Source organism: Cervus canadensis, chromosome 2 (genome assembly GCF_019320065.1).
Source record: "Cervus canadensis isolate Bull #8, Minnesota chromosome 2, ASM1932006v1, whole genome shotgun sequence".
Lineage (NCBI taxonomy): Eukaryota > Metazoa > Chordata > Mammalia > Artiodactyla > Cervidae > Cervus > Cervus canadensis.
Window position 1 is genome coordinate 47576338 of NC_057387.1, and position 14990 is coordinate 47591327.

General features: G+C 47.7%; 1 protein-coding gene across 4 annotated transcripts in view; it reads left to right on the forward strand.

Annotated features, from left to right (window-relative positions):
- BCAR3 (BCAR3 adaptor protein, NSP family member) overlaps positions 1–14990 on the forward strand; it is a 218909-nt gene that overhangs the window by 161768 nt on the left and 42151 nt on the right. The window contains exon 1 of one of the 4 annotated variants that reach the window (XM_043460605.1): positions 3406–4145. The exons of the other annotated variants lie outside the window; for them this stretch is intronic. Coding sequence (XP_043316540.1) covers positions 4062–4145 — 84 coding nt within the window. The 5' untranslated portion in view covers positions 3406–4061. Of the gene's footprint in view, positions 1–3405; positions 4146–14990 lie in introns of those variants that run through there. 4 annotated transcript variants of the gene reach the window in all.

Here is a 14990-nt window from a genome sequence, read left to right on the forward strand (position 1 = left end):
AGTCTGGCGTGAGGAGGAGGTGACCTCTTCCTTGGGCCTCCTCCTTCTTCAGTGGTTTCCCAGCCGTTCGCCTCCGGCCCTGTGGCTCCTATGGAGGGTGGGTGCTCCTAGACCCCCCAGCCCCTCCCCTGCCCCCTCACCTCCTGGTTACTGTGATCAGAATCACGCAGACAGGCCAGTGCCAGGAAAGCAGGGCTGTTGATAAGCATGCCTCCTTCCTGCCCAGGGCTTCCTGGGCCCGGGGCGGGACGCCCTTCAGGGAGCAGGGGCTGCAGAAGGCGGCCTTGGGTCCTTAGGAGTGGGCCAGTGCAGGTTCCTCTTCCTGCTTCCACTACCCCAGGAGGAACGCCTTACACGCTAGCTCCTTAGGGCTGTCTTGGTTCACTGAGAGCTGGCTCGCTGAGGTTTAGTGGAGGCCAAAAGCCAGGAGGGATGGATCTTCCCAGGGGGGTGAGGCGTCTCAGTGTGTGGACTGCTGTTCATCCCTTGACTGATGTTCCGAGTGTGTCCCCTGTGGGCAGAGACCAGTCAGGCCTCATCCCTTGGACCAGTGCCCCCCAGGCACAGCCTGCTGCCCATCGTGGGCAGTGTCACCGTCCTCGGGGCTGCTTGGCAGTGACCGAGAGCACCTCGGTGTGTGTCGTGTGTGAGGCTGGACGCCTTGCTTCTGGGCTGGCCCCAGGGAGGGGAGGTGTGGGCAGCATTGCCAGGGAAAAGCAGGTCCCTGGGAGGCATATCTTCCTCCTCGGAGACCTCGCCACCCCCCAGCCACCCCACCCTGGCCATTCCGTGTCAGAGAGGGCACCTACCTCACAGGGAGGCTGATCTTCTAGTGGGGACTGTGGCACTTGGGGGAAGGGACTCTGTGCACCTCCCAGCCCGAGGGCTGCTGCCGGCAAGAAGCCTCCTCTGTGAAATATGACTGGCAGGCAGCTCCTGTTTCCATGGTTACTAAATAGGGCAGGTTCGTATTAGGGCTGCCCAGGGAAAGAATGGCTTGTGCAGGAGCTTTCCTCTGTTCTACTCTAATCCTATCCCCAGACATGGTGGGCAGCATCTGACCTGAGGTCATGAGGATTTTCAAGGGTTCACCTGCCCGCCCAGCACTGGCTTCTTTTTTTTTTTTTAAACAGGTGTTTTTCTTGGTGCTGAGTAGTGAACCTCCCAGGAAGCCAGAGGGGGCGCTAGAGAGCACAGTGCGTTCCCAGAGCTCTGTGCTACCTGCTCCTGGCCTCCCGCCTCTATCAGTTGCTGGGGTTGCATTAGAGATGCTGACCCCTATCTAGAAGGGCATGGTGTTTAGAAAGCCCTGAATACAAATTTGGCTGGTCCTAAATCACATGTAGGAAATCATCAGGCAATGACTCCCTGCCCCGGGTCACAAGCTGTTTTCATGAGGCTGTGTGACAAGTTTAATTATAAGACATTAGAAAAATCTATTTGTTGATCAGATACTAGGTTCTGGCAAAAGCACAGGCTGGAGTTCTGGGTCCTTTGTCTGTTCTCTGTTGAGTGGCTCACCATTCTGGTCCTGTTTCTCTGTAACTAGAATAGAATCGTCATTGTGGGAAGAATGTGGGGGAATTGATCAGTGTGGATGGGAGACTTTAAAAGCGTAACAAGTCAGTGAAGGGCACTTTACAAATTCATGCAATTATCATCTTTAGTTGCAATAACATCATGTTATTTTAGTCTCTCTTCTTGGCTGTTTCAAGAGGAAATTGATTAAAACCTTTGAGTGCTGCTTTAGAAATTATTTTTGGTGTGGAACAAAAAAAAATCAGTGCTTAGGAAACAGTTACCTAATAAGATTAGCTCATTCTTTAATCCTGACAGAACCAATTCTTTGTGCATTTGGAGACATTCTTTTTTTTTTTTTTTTTGGTATAAACAGGGAAAACCTCAGGTGACAAGAGCTGCGATTCTGCAGTGACCTGCGTGTCTTTTGTTTTGCTTTCACCCTGGCCCTGGAGCACCTGACTACATAATTCTATGTAATTTACAAGTCTGAGTGTTTTTAAATAAATTTTCTTTCAGGAATGCACTTCATTCACGCTTTCTGGGGGTGGGGGTAGGGTATTGAAATTCAGAGGCTTTGGCTGACTAATCTCACTGAATTTCTGTTCAGGATTTAAGGAGCTGCTTCTCTTCTTTTTCCTGAGCTGAGAATGGTCCCTTTCCAGCCTTTTGGAGGAGTTTCTCACTCTGACAATGTTTCTTACTCATTTTCAGCCAAAGAGGAATGGCAGGTGCAAACTGGACACCTTACCTGGTGGCTGTTGGTCAGATGGATGAGCCACCTCCACAGAACTGCTGGGGCCATGGGCCCTGGCTGCTCATGCGGACTTATTACCCTTTGAACCCCATCTAATGGAAATGAGGGCAAACAGAGAAAATGCTTCCTCATAGGTTCAGTTCATAGACCTTGGGGGGACGGTATTGACCCACCAACTGAACCATCACCAAGGGCCCCTGCAGCTCCAAAAGCCACAAATTCTCCCAACCTTGGTGTTTGCTTCCAAGGTCTCAGGTGGACCTCCCAGGACCCAGGGCAGCACATCTGAGCCCTGGAATCCTGGTTGGGGAGGAGGGAGCCAGTTGAGGGACCAGAAAGGAAGTCAGCCCCCCTGGTTGTTCTGTGATGACAGCTCCATGCCCTTTTCGGGGTGTTTATTAGGCTGAACCTCTGCTCCTTTGGGGAAGTGTGAGGGCTGTCACTCTCCAGAGCCCTCATTCAAGCACAGGAGCTGCTCACCAGGCGTTGAACAAACAATCCTCTATTTTTACAGGCTGACTTGACCTAGTCCAAAGGCCGAGGCCTCCTGAGGATTTGAGGCTAACCCTGTTGGATATTTCTCATACCTCCCTCATGCCTCATCTGGTATTGTTCCTTTCTGGACTGAATAGGTTCTGTTTCTTCCTCATTACAAGTTTCTGCCTGCGTGAAGTTTTAGAAAGCTTCAGGACACATTCCATTTTTGAGTGGCCGAAGCCACAGAAAGTTAATATTTGGAACGTAGGAGAGGAAACGCTACAGGCAGAAATCTGGGTTTGATTAAAAAAGAAAGACAGAAGAATTGTTGGGAATCCACTCTGACTGGAATGAAAGAAGAAAAGCAATTCCTTTCTGCTAAGGTGTCAGGGGGCTCTTGGTAGGGATAAAGGCCTAAGAAGTGCTGGAGAATCGCTTGGTGGTGTTAGTGGCAAGGTTCATGCCTTGAATCTGGGTTAGGCAGGGTGAACAGTTACAGTGAAGTACTTAAAGTGAAGGAAGGGAGTGAGAAAAACAGTTGGGTCAAAAGAGGGTACACAGCCTGTCCCCCATCCTCCTAACAGACTGCTGCATGGCCAGGTGGGAAGGGCAGGGCTGCTCAGGGTGTTTGCTGACAGACTTGCTAATTAAACACCAAAAGGCAATATTGCTTTGCCAATAGTGATGGCCGTGCCAGCGTCATCAGCTGCAAACTGGCTGCCCAGGAGCATCCTAATTAAAAATAAACAGTTCTGAGGGGTGGTCTGGGAGAGTCCCGGGTTTCTCAGGACTTCTAGGATCGCTCCCAGGGGAAAGTCACACCCGGGTCGCCTCTGGGTCCTTTTCTCAAAGGAGCCTCTCTCTCATCGCGGAGTGGTGTGATGTGTGCTTCTTGAACTCCCAGGTCCTGGGGTGACAGGCAAACAGACACAGCCTCTAGAAGCAGAGTGCCTGGTGCCTTCAGCCCTGGGGGAATAATGATTTCTGCTGGGTCTCTAAATTGAGGGGACAGCTAAAGCCCAAAGCCTCTTCTGAGAGAGGTTAGAATTTCATCAGAAAGCGAGTGTGGTCACATGAGGATTTCTGGCACCGAGTGCATGGCAGGCTGGACACCCGCCTGCCAGAATTGAGCGAGTGGATCGTATTGGCTTCAGCGAAGAGGGAAAGTCCCAGCCTGGCCTGGGAGAAGGAGCCGCTCACTCCTCCCTCCTCTGCACAGCTGCTGCGGCAGGACTGGGGTGTCACGCCACAAGACCCCTCTCGGTTAACCCTAAAGAGAGTGTGTGGTCCAGGGACTGAAGATTGAAAGATGCCTAAGGAATGCAATGCCTTCCATGCCCTCTCGGCCGCTCTGTGCTGCTTCTATCACCGCAGGTCTTTCCTTGGAGTCAAGGTAGGTGTGGTTAGAAATGTAAGGTAGAGCTGATACTCTGGGAGGGCTTGAAAGCACTAGAAAAAGTTGGCAGCCCACTGGCTCTAAAATCAGAGGCACTTGCTCTGACAGATGGATCTTCACAAGCTCCTAGTGGCATGTCTCCCCTGCAAGCAGAATCGGGCCACAAAGAAGGGGGCACCTTGTCTTGCTTGGCGAGAAAGCTCTGTTTTTCAGGAGACTTTCCATTTCCTTGGGCTGAAATTTTATACCAAAGTAGCTCAAGACTATTTTTTCTTTTTTCTCTCTCTGCCTGTCTTCCCTTGTTCATAGTAAATGTGAGATGGCTGAGCCCCTCTCTTCGCTTACCCCGCTGCTCCCTTATGTCAATGACGTATAGAAGTACAAAAACCATCAAATATCTCCTTTCAAATCATAGTCACGTTCCAAAACATTTTTGCATTCAGAACTTTTTTTTTTACTGCTCCCGTTTTTAACCTTTGTTACAAGACATCAGTACCCAAGATTTTGCGTAATATGTCAATACACGATTTGTTTTGATAAAAAATATTCAAACAACCTCATTTGACTATTTCAAGACCAAGCCTCTGTTCTATTGCCCACCTGTGACAACACTTAAGAATCCTGTTTGGTACAGGCTGTCGTTGATCCGGGGGCTTGTCTGCCTTGCGAAAATCCTGTTGGCCCTGGCAGGACTGGGGACCTCATTTATTCATGGGAAATAGGAATAAGAAAGCTCTCAAGGAATTCTTCCCACCCTGACAGCAGACCTCCCTCTCCTGAGGGACTGACTTGTTCCGTGCTGTTGAAAAAGCTACAACAGGAAAATTTAACAGGAAACTCTGTTAAAGGCAGAAAGAGCCCTTTGTAGAAAAGTATACACTGCGAAGAGGAGAGGCTGCTTCATGTTTTACTGCCCTTTTGGAGTGTTCAGAGTAGATTTCTAACCATTCTGCAAAGTTCGTTTCTGTCTCTTTGTCAGGGGATTTGAAGGAGCGTGAGTAATCATAGGTTAAAAGTGTTTTCTCCCTCATTTAAAAGCCCCTTTCTACCCTGGAGCCCAGTGGGGGTGATGAGGACCATGTGGTTTCTGGCCTAAATATGGATCGTTCTAGTGTGGGGCAGATGAAGTCATGCCATTAACAGTATTTTAAAGCTGTCAGAGATAGACCGGGAGGTCCCAAAGGGAATTGTGCACGTCAGGGATTGGCAGTAGGTTTACCCTCTAATAGAAGTCCTCCCATAAGCCAACTTCTGCTAATTCAGTAAAGTGCAACTCAGCATTTGGTATATTAAGAAATAACCCATAAATATCTAGGTCTGGGTGGTGAGATTCTGTTTGGCGACCCCTGTTCCTCTGCTGTTATTTCCTCCAGGACCTGCCCAGAAAGGCCACAGTAACATGGGGTTGCTGTTGTTGACTTGCTAAGTCATGTTTGACTCTTTGCAACCCCATGGACTGCAGCATGCCAGGCTTCCTCTATCCTCCACTATCTCCAGGAGTTTGCTCAAATTCATGTCCATTGAATTGGTTATGCCATCCAACCGTCTTATCCTCTGTTGCCCCCTTCTCCTCCTCCCTTCAGTCTTTCCCAGCATCAGGGTCTTTTCCAGTGAGTCTGCTCTTCACATCAGGTAGCCAAAGTGGTGGAGCTTCAACTTTAACATCAATCCTTCCAATGTATATTCAGGGTTGATTTCCTCTAGGATTGACTGGTTTGATCTCCTTGCAGTCCAAGGGACTCTCAAGAGTCTTCTCCAACACGATAATCTGAAAGCCTCACTTCTCTGGCGCTCAGCCTTCTTTATGATCCAATTCTCATATTTGTAACTGTCCTCTGGCTTCCCCAACACGGTCACTCCTGGTGACTGACTGTTGATGGAAACACCTTCCTTTCTACCTAGGCTTCCTCTCCCACCCCTAGTTTGTAGCATCGTCATAGCCCAGAGAGGGCCTGATCTGCTCATTCACCAGAACCTGAAACCTTCAGACCCAGCTCAAGGTTCCCCATTGACCCTTGGTATGCATTTCCCTGTCTTGTTTTACTTAGATAGTTACCTGGGAAAGAAAGTGCCCCTGTGCTCAAATCCCTCCTCCTGCTGCATCGCTTTATTGACTCCCACTTTAATTAGGGGTTTCAGGTCCTGCCGCTCATAATTAGTTTCTGTTGTAATTAGAGTTTCAAAATTAAATTAGGATTGATTGCCTGATAGCAAAGCGGAAATAAAGCTCCAGTTCTTGACCATGGATGCTGCTTCTCTTGGCATGAATTTCTCATACCAAAAATAACACTGCAGTAGCCATGGTAACTTTCCATTTGGTCTAATCCATATCATCTCTGGAGAAAGTAGAATGTTATTAATAGTGTTTGTTGTATGGGAAGAAAACTAAAAATATAAGAGCTCCTTCATCACGTAGGAGACCAAGTACACAGGCGCTTTCAGGGAATAAGATCTTATTTGCAGAGATAATGCAGAATTTCATTTGTGTTTAAGGGCCTCTTGTGGACTTGTATACAAATGTCCCGGAAAGGAATTAATTGGGAGGCCAGGAATGAGAGGAAGTCAAGGATATGCAGGCATTGCTGGTGCTCTCAGAGTTGAGGCCATGTCAAGGGTCATGGCTTTCACAGCCCAGAAGGGTTCACATAAGGCACTCATTTCACAAAAGACCCTTGCATCTCGAATAAGAAAAGGAAAGGATGTTTTGCTTATACCCAGTGGAAAAGAGTTCGCCATGAAGATATTGCAGATCCATGACATTAGTGGAGCACATTCAAGTTTGAAAATCCTTAAATGTCAAATGTTGTAGCCTTCTCATGTGTAAGCACTCTGTTAGGTGGGGCGGGGGGTGATTAATGACAATTGAGGCAGGTTCCTGCCTTTGAAGGACTTCCCACGAGAGCATTAGTCCACAGTGTCATGCGTTACGTTTGCAAAAGACTTTTGAGTTTCTTCACAAGTTATCTCACTGGAGTCTCAAGGCACGCTGAGTCAGGCAGGGCAATAGTTTATCTTTTTCCACAGAGGAGAGGCCGAGGCTCAGAGAAACTCCCTGCCCCAGAATCGTTTAGTGGAGAACCAGGAGTAGAAATCAGGTTTTGTGGCCTCAGGACCAGTGGCGTGTCTCCAGTACCATGCGTGCTAAGTCACTGTAGTCATGTCCGACTCTTTGCAACCCCATGGGCTATAGCCCACCCAGCTCCTCTGTCCATGGAATTATCCAGGCAAGTATACTGGAGTGCATCGCCATGCCCTCCTCTAGGAGATCTTCTTGACCCAGGGATCAAACTTCCATCTCCCATAGCTCCTGCATTGCAGGCAGATTCTTTACCGTTGAGCCACCAGGGAAGCCTTCTCCAATACCGTAGGAAGACAACTGAACATGGAACAAGGTAATTTTGTCCCTGATAATACTTCAGTTAACAGTTCAGTTGAGAAAGAGTAGCGTGAACCTCAGCTTTTCAGGAGAGACTTCAGGGAGACACAGAACTGGTCTTCACATACTAGGTCTCCCTCCTGGGGCAGTGGCAGGGCCACCTTTCGATCCATAGAGAACTGCAGAAGGAATTTGGGGGAAGCACAATAGAGCCCACTTCTGGAACTGGCCATGGGGACAAACCCCTATTTCTTCTGGCCCCTCGTGTCTCTGATTCTCCTTGCATGTGGGCAGAGGAACAGAAGCTGAAACTTGCCACCATATCAATGGCTGCTCCTGAGGAAGGTAGGTGTGATTGTACAAGAAACTTCAGGGGAACCAGAGACAGGCGTTACCTTGCAAGTGCAGAATTTGTTGTTGTTCAGTCACTCAGTCCTGTCTGACTCTGCAACCCCAGAGACTGCACCACACCAGGCTCCCCTGTCCTTCACTATCTCCCGGAGTTTGCTCAAACTCACGTCCATTGAGTCAGTGATACCTTCCAACCATTTTATCCTCTGTCGCCCCCTTCTCCTCTTGCCCTCAATCTTTCCAAGCATCAGGATCTTTTCTAGTGAGTCAGTTCTTCGCATCAGGTGGTCAGAGTATTGGAACTTCAGCTTCAGCATCAGTCCTTCCAGTGAATATCCAGGGTTGATTTCCTTTAGGATTGACTGGTTTGATCTCCTTGCAGTCCAAGGGACTCTTAAGAGTTTTAAGAGTTTTCTCCAGCACCACAATCCAAAAGCATCAGTTCTTTGGTGCTCAGCCTCCTTGATGGTCTAACTCTCACATCCATACTTGACTGCTGGAAAAACCATAGCTTTGACTATCCAGACCTTTGTTGGTAAAGCAGTGTCTCTGCTTTTTAACACACTGTCTAGTTTTGTCATAGCTTTTCTTCCAAGTAGCAGGTGTCTTTTAATTTCACCTTTCTGAACACCAACAGGGAGGCTGGAGTAGGGAATCGGAGGATAAATGAATCAGTAAGTCTCAGCTAACCAGTCAGTAAGTCCGGCGGCGCTGGTCTAGTCAACGAGAAGTTATTGTTAGAAGGCAGTGGATTTTAAGCATAAATGTTCCCTTACAGAGGTGTGACTGTCTTTGTAGCCACGAAGTTCCATGTAGTGGGAAGTGCTTAAATCGTGCTATTGCGTTTTGCTTTGTTTTAAATCATTTCCCTTATCCCTGAAAGAAGTATGTATCTAGAGCCTCTCTATGAATATACATTATGGCCTGGGCTCTCTCAACTGCCCATCCTTGGAGAGTTGGGTCCTCAGAGCTTGTTTTCATTGGGAGCTGCCTTTCTGTGTCAGAGTGAACACGATGGAGGGAAGGTCCTGCTCATTGTCCCTGTGACCATCTCTGGTCTATGTGCTATTGTGACAGTGTGCACACTGCTGAACGTCCCAGCTTTGGCAGTAGCCTCAGTTGCCTTTGTCGTGGAGCTGCTGCGCGAGGTAAAAGAAAACCACTGGGGAAATGTCTAAGTGACTCAGCCCCTGCTTGTGGTGGTTGGTAGTTGCTCATTTCTCTCTCCTGCCCTCCAAAGGAAGGGAAAAAAAAAAAAAGCCTAGCACAGCTTTTTTAAAGAAACCTAAATGTGTTCCCTTGGCATCTGGAGGCTGCGGGAATCTGGTTTCAGTACCAGGGGAAGGACATGCCTGACAGAGGCTGGGTCCCAGGGCCCCCTGCACCACAGACCCCAGAGCTTGGATCCTGGCCGAGACCTTGTTTTTGTTGGAGAGACATGGGTGGGAAGCAGACACGAGACTGGGATCCTGGGAAAATTTTTTAGCGGGTCGGTACCTCCAGGACAGCAGATAGATGAGGCTGTGCCTGACTCAGGGGAGGATGCTGGTGAGTGGGGGCGCTTGGGCCACAAAGGTCATCATGCACCACGTGCAAGCAGGCAGTACACGGAGGGCTCAGGCCTCTGTTGCCGGGTTTAAGGATGTCTTCAAAGACAGGTGTGGGGCCTTCCAGCCGATGCACATTTTGGACATCCCCGGGGGCAGCAGAGGAGACTTGGGCTGTCCTGGTGGGGAGAGGTGGGGAGTGCCTCCTGGGGTGGACACTCCTGTAGCATCCCTGACCACATCTGGATTTTCAGGGAGTGTCCATAGCCCCGGAGCTACTGCTGGGATCTGGCTCTGGCCATGAGAATGTCACGGCCTATTTTTCCAGCTTATGAAAGAGCTATGATCAGTCTTTCAGTTTGTGTGGAGAACTCTCCCCAGTGTCCACTCTAATATGTGTGCATTTTTACAAAAGCACATGTACACAAAGAACCAAAAAGCTAGAATTGTTTAATTCTAGTTTAATTTTAGTTGTGATTTGAGGGAGCATTGAGCCAACCTCCCACTCAGAATTCATCTACTCTCCCCACCCCCATGCCCAGCATGTGTCTCGAGGGCCTATGGGTGCTGGGGAGACAGAGTGAAAGTTTCTGTCCTAAAGGAATAATTCTGTGTCCGGTCAGCGAAATGGACATGCAGGCAGCTCTCTCCAAGGTACCTGGTGATGCAGAGGCAGGGAGAAGTCACAGCATAATGTGAAATGCTGGGCAGAGGTATTAACCCAATTTGGGGTCAGGGAACTTCCTTCAGGTGGTAACTCTGGGCAAGATTTAAAGGAGTGGTAGGAGGAAGACACCCTGGGGAGAAAAAGAACATCAACATGGGACTTCAAGCTGAAGCTAAGGAATGGAAGGAGATGAGGCCAGAGGAGAGGTCAGCACACAGATGGTACAGGGCAGCGGGGAGCCAGTGCACACTTAGAACGGGGAGTGGGTGAAGGTTTGGGTGTCAGCCTCCCGTGTGCAGGATGAGTTTAAGGAGCGTAACCAGAGTCTCCCCTGACTCATGCTGTTGTCCTTGAAGCCTCCCATCAGCTCTGCTTGTCCTTGCTCAGCTCACTCACATGTTCCCCCTCCAGCTTCTCTTTAAGCCTGTTTCTAGCATGCCTAAGATCCTGTTTCTGACTCCACAGCAGCAGCTCAGGCCATCAGGCAGGATACTTTTCCATCCCTACTGCTGCCCCCACAAGCTGCGGCTCTATCCGTGTCTGAATCCATGATCCTCGCTTCCTGCCTGCATTCTCTGCGGATGAAATGTCCCTCTCCTAGACCAAGGCCCGCCCTGCCACCTGTGCCCATGACCACCCCCTTTCCCAAAGAATCCGCAGGCACCTTCAATCTGTCCCTTTCTACCAGCACTTTCCTCTTAGCTCCAGTCTTCCCTATTCTAAAAATAATCATCATTTCGATGTCTTCCTTCCTGGTCCCTGGCTTCCTCCATCCGGAGAGCTGGTTAACACAGTCTCTGCTTCCTCACTTCCCATTGGCCACTCAGCCCCCTTGACCTGACCAGAGGCCTGTCCTCGCCAAGTCCAGTGGCTGCTGTCCAGTTCTGATGCTATTAGAACTCTCTGCTGCACTTGGCACCGTTGGCCATCCCTTCCTGGAAATCTGCTCTCTACCTCTAGGACAATGCACTCTGCTTATTTCTCCTACATCCTTCCCGACCTATCCTACCGTGGTGTTACGGACTGAATGTTTGTGTCTGCCATCACCACCCCCCATTCATGTTGAAACCCTAACCCTGATTATGATGGTACTAGCAGGTGGCCCCTTTGAGAGGTGATTAGGTCAAGAGGGTGGTGCTTTGGTGATTGGGATCAGTGCCCTTATAAATAAAGGGGACCCAAGGGAGCGCTCTTGCCCTCCCCACCTCCACCATGTGAGGTAGAGCAGGAACGTGGCCATTTATGAACTAGGATGCACTCTCTCATCAACCACTGGGTCTGCCAGTGCCTTGATCTTAGACTTCCCAGCCTCCAGTAACTGTGAGAAAGAAATGTTTTGTGCTTATGCCACTCAGTCTGTGGTATTTTTCTTACAGGAGCTAAAAGGGACTAAGATACCTGTGCTTCAGCTTCTCTTTCTCGCCTGCCTCTTAAAAGCCAGTGTCCCCTAGCCCTCTTCTCATATTCCCTCTGTAACTCATCATATCTTGGGGGGCATTTGAGACAGCACACCCCCTCTGCACTGAGGATTCTCAAGCCCTTCTCAGCACCTGGTGAGCTGCTGCATCCAGACGGCTCAGGATGTACATCTTCCTCCACAGACTTGCTCCCCGCTCGTGCTTCTGCACTGGAAGCTGGTGGCTCAGTCGTCTTCCAGTAGCTCCCATGTCTCTTCTCCCTCTGCATCTTCCATGTCTAATCAGTGATAAGTCTTCATGACTTTACTCCTAAACTCTTCTCTCATATGCCCCTTCCTCCTTTCTCTGCCACCAGTACTGTACTAGTCCAGGTCTCATTGTCTGTTTTTTAAAAATATTATTTACCATTTTATTTTTAAAATTTAAAAACAAATTTTTGCTGCATCAGGTCTTAGTTGCTGCATGAGGGATCTTTCATTGTGGAGTGTGGGCTCCAGAGCACATGGGCCCTGTGGTTGTGGCACGTGGGCTTATTTGCCCCGAGGTTATGTGGGATCTTAGTTCCCCAACAAGGGATCGAACCTCCTTCCCCTGCATTGGAAGGTAGATTCTTAACTACTGGACCACCAGGATAGTCCCTCATTACCTGCTATTGCTTGGAATTCTGCAATAACTTCCTAACTGGTCATCTGACCCTGAATCTTCATAGGAGGTCATTTCATTACCCTTCTATTTGACATTTCCTGAGACGGGAGGTGTACTGTACCCTAAAGGCAATACATTCCCACATTTGAAAACTCTAATTACTAGAAAGTTGTTCCTTGTATTGAGTCAGAATCTGTGCCCTACAATGTCCAGCTATTATTATTCTTCAGTTAAATGGGTGTAAACCCTTCAGATGCATGCTTTTCCCCCTCCAGCATGTCTATTTGAAGCCAAATTAGTTGGTATGAATAGACACCTAGAAATAAGACAGGAGGGAGTCTGGATTCATTTCTCTATGGAGTTGAACCAAGAATGTGTGACCTGTCATCTTAGGATGAGAACACCTCAAACCTTTGTATATGTCAACACAGCCCTCATGTTCCCCACATCCTTTCTGTACAGACTAAGCATGTTTAGTTCTTTGTATATTTTGGGAGACTTGGATTCTAGTTTTCAGGCAATCCTTTACTGCAAAAGTCTAAGCGAGTCACGAAAATTCACGGCCTTGGTCATGTTTTCTTTGGTGAGATATAATTATTCTTGCTACCTCTTTAACTCCAAGGACATTGTATGATTCATGAGATATGAACTGTATTGTATCAGGTGTCTTGTCCCGCTAAGTCCAGCTGCTGTTTCCCTGATCCTGCCCATGACATCTAACATGGTGTTTGTGTTTAAAAAAAAAAAAAAAAACTTAATAGATGAGTTATGTGGGTGTCAAGACCTTTGAATTCTTCTGAGAGAAATATATATCTTTAAAGTGGCATGCATGTGACTTGTTTATTGGAAACCATAACCATAACGTTGATGCTTGGCCAAAACCCATTTTGTGATGAATCATTTAGTTTTACTGAAAACCTACTATATACTTATCTCTGATATATAATGCACTTTCTGAGACAGTTGTTAGTCATGTGCTATTTTGGAAAGAGAGAATTTGGGAATTCATTTATTCCACACCCCACACTGAAAAGCTTTCTGAATCTTTGAATTTTTCTCCACGTGTTTGGCATATCTCTTTTTTCTTTCAATTACATCTCCTAGTGTCTCTCAGTCACAATGCATTTTGTTTATTCAGTAATGCCTCATTCATTTGAGGTGAAGAAAGGATAGAATTTGGGTTTGGGGTTGGTTGGTTTTTGTAAAGGATTGTATTTGAATTGATTTTTATTTTCTGATATTCTTATTTAAGAGCAAATAGGGCATCCATTTGGTGTACGGCTGTGTTCCAAGTCACTCATAATTTGAATTAAGATGTTGAATGAACAAGCTTGAATTACCAGTGGTAAGGTTTCTGGTTTGGCGCTCTCTGCATCCTGAACTCTGGTCAGTGGGTCTCCAAACCCTTATCCTGGGTCTGCCTTAGCCAGGGAAGACTCTGTTTTTCGTTCTCCGTAGATGTTAACAAAGCACTACTCTTACTGAATGGAATCTCACTGCCAGACTGAACGATTAATATTTCACTTGCATTGTCTTATTTAGCCTGTGTGCCAACCCTATGAGAGAGGGGGGTTATTATCAGAAGTCACCTGAGGACATGGTTAAAGGGAGCAAAGCAGTTTAGAGGAGGTTTTCATTAGTTGAACTGGTACTCGGCTTTTATTTGAAGCCCTTCATATCACTGACCCAATAAATGATTAAGTGCAACCAGGGACCTCCAGCCTTCATTGAAAGTGTGGGCACATCCGACTTCTCACTGGGAGGAACCAGAATACAGGGGTTACTTGGATGTCTGCTCCAGGAAATCATCATCTCAATTTGATCTAGAGGGGAGGGTACCTGCTGCAGCTTTTAGCAGGGCTGGATGCTAACAAATGGCCTGTTGAAAATCTCATCATGTTTCAGTGTATCTATTACCAGAGAAAGGTGAGACCCCCTTGGAGCCCCTGAGTGAGCCCCTGAGTAAATAATGTTTTGTCCAAAGGGTAAGAAACGTGATGGGCAAACCCCCTGGGGCCGGGTTTGGGGGGTGGGGTGGGGAGCCCCTACAGTGTATGAGTACATGGGGCGAGTTCTTTCATGTGTGAGTAACCTTTTGAAGGAAGGAAGAGCCATCTTCTTGTTGGATGTGTTGCACTCTGTCACACTTAGAATTCCTCCTGCCGTTTTCAGACTGAAATCGGTCTCCTTCAGTGAGAAATAATTTTCAATCCCTTGGTGTTTCATCAAAATGAAATCGAACTTCAAAAGCAATAGCTTCATGATCTAGCAGGATGGGAAGGTGGGGGGGGCGGGGGGCACCTTGCCCAGAGAATGATTGGGGATAAAAGGCAACAGGAGTTTAACATCAAAGGGAGCCGCGGGTACCAATCAGAATGATTCTAGTGTAATTAGTTTGGAATGGAGGATTAAGTTACTGCTGCCTGCTTGGTGGGTACGCTGCTTTAAGGCTGCGGTCTGCACAAATTAAAATGAAAGCAGTCTTTTTCATTTACACACATGGAAAGCAGAATTTTAGTGAGAATTTCTCAGAACCTTGATAAGCACAGAGGTCCACAGATATCCTCTTCACGTTTCTTACTCATGGTTTCTGAGCCTCTCGATAAGAGCTTGATAAGGTTTGATAATGAATAAAATGAAATCTCTTGGACTTGGGCTGCAGGATGGAAGGGTGTTGTTGGCATTTTCCTTCCTGTGTTAAGAATCTGATGGCCCCTGTCTCATCCTTTGTCTGTGAAAAGGAAAATCACCCAGAGAGAAGAAAATAAAGCATCTTAATTTAACAGCAAATTGCAAATCCGTTTTTAATGGCACTGGAGAATCTGATGTAAAGTGTGA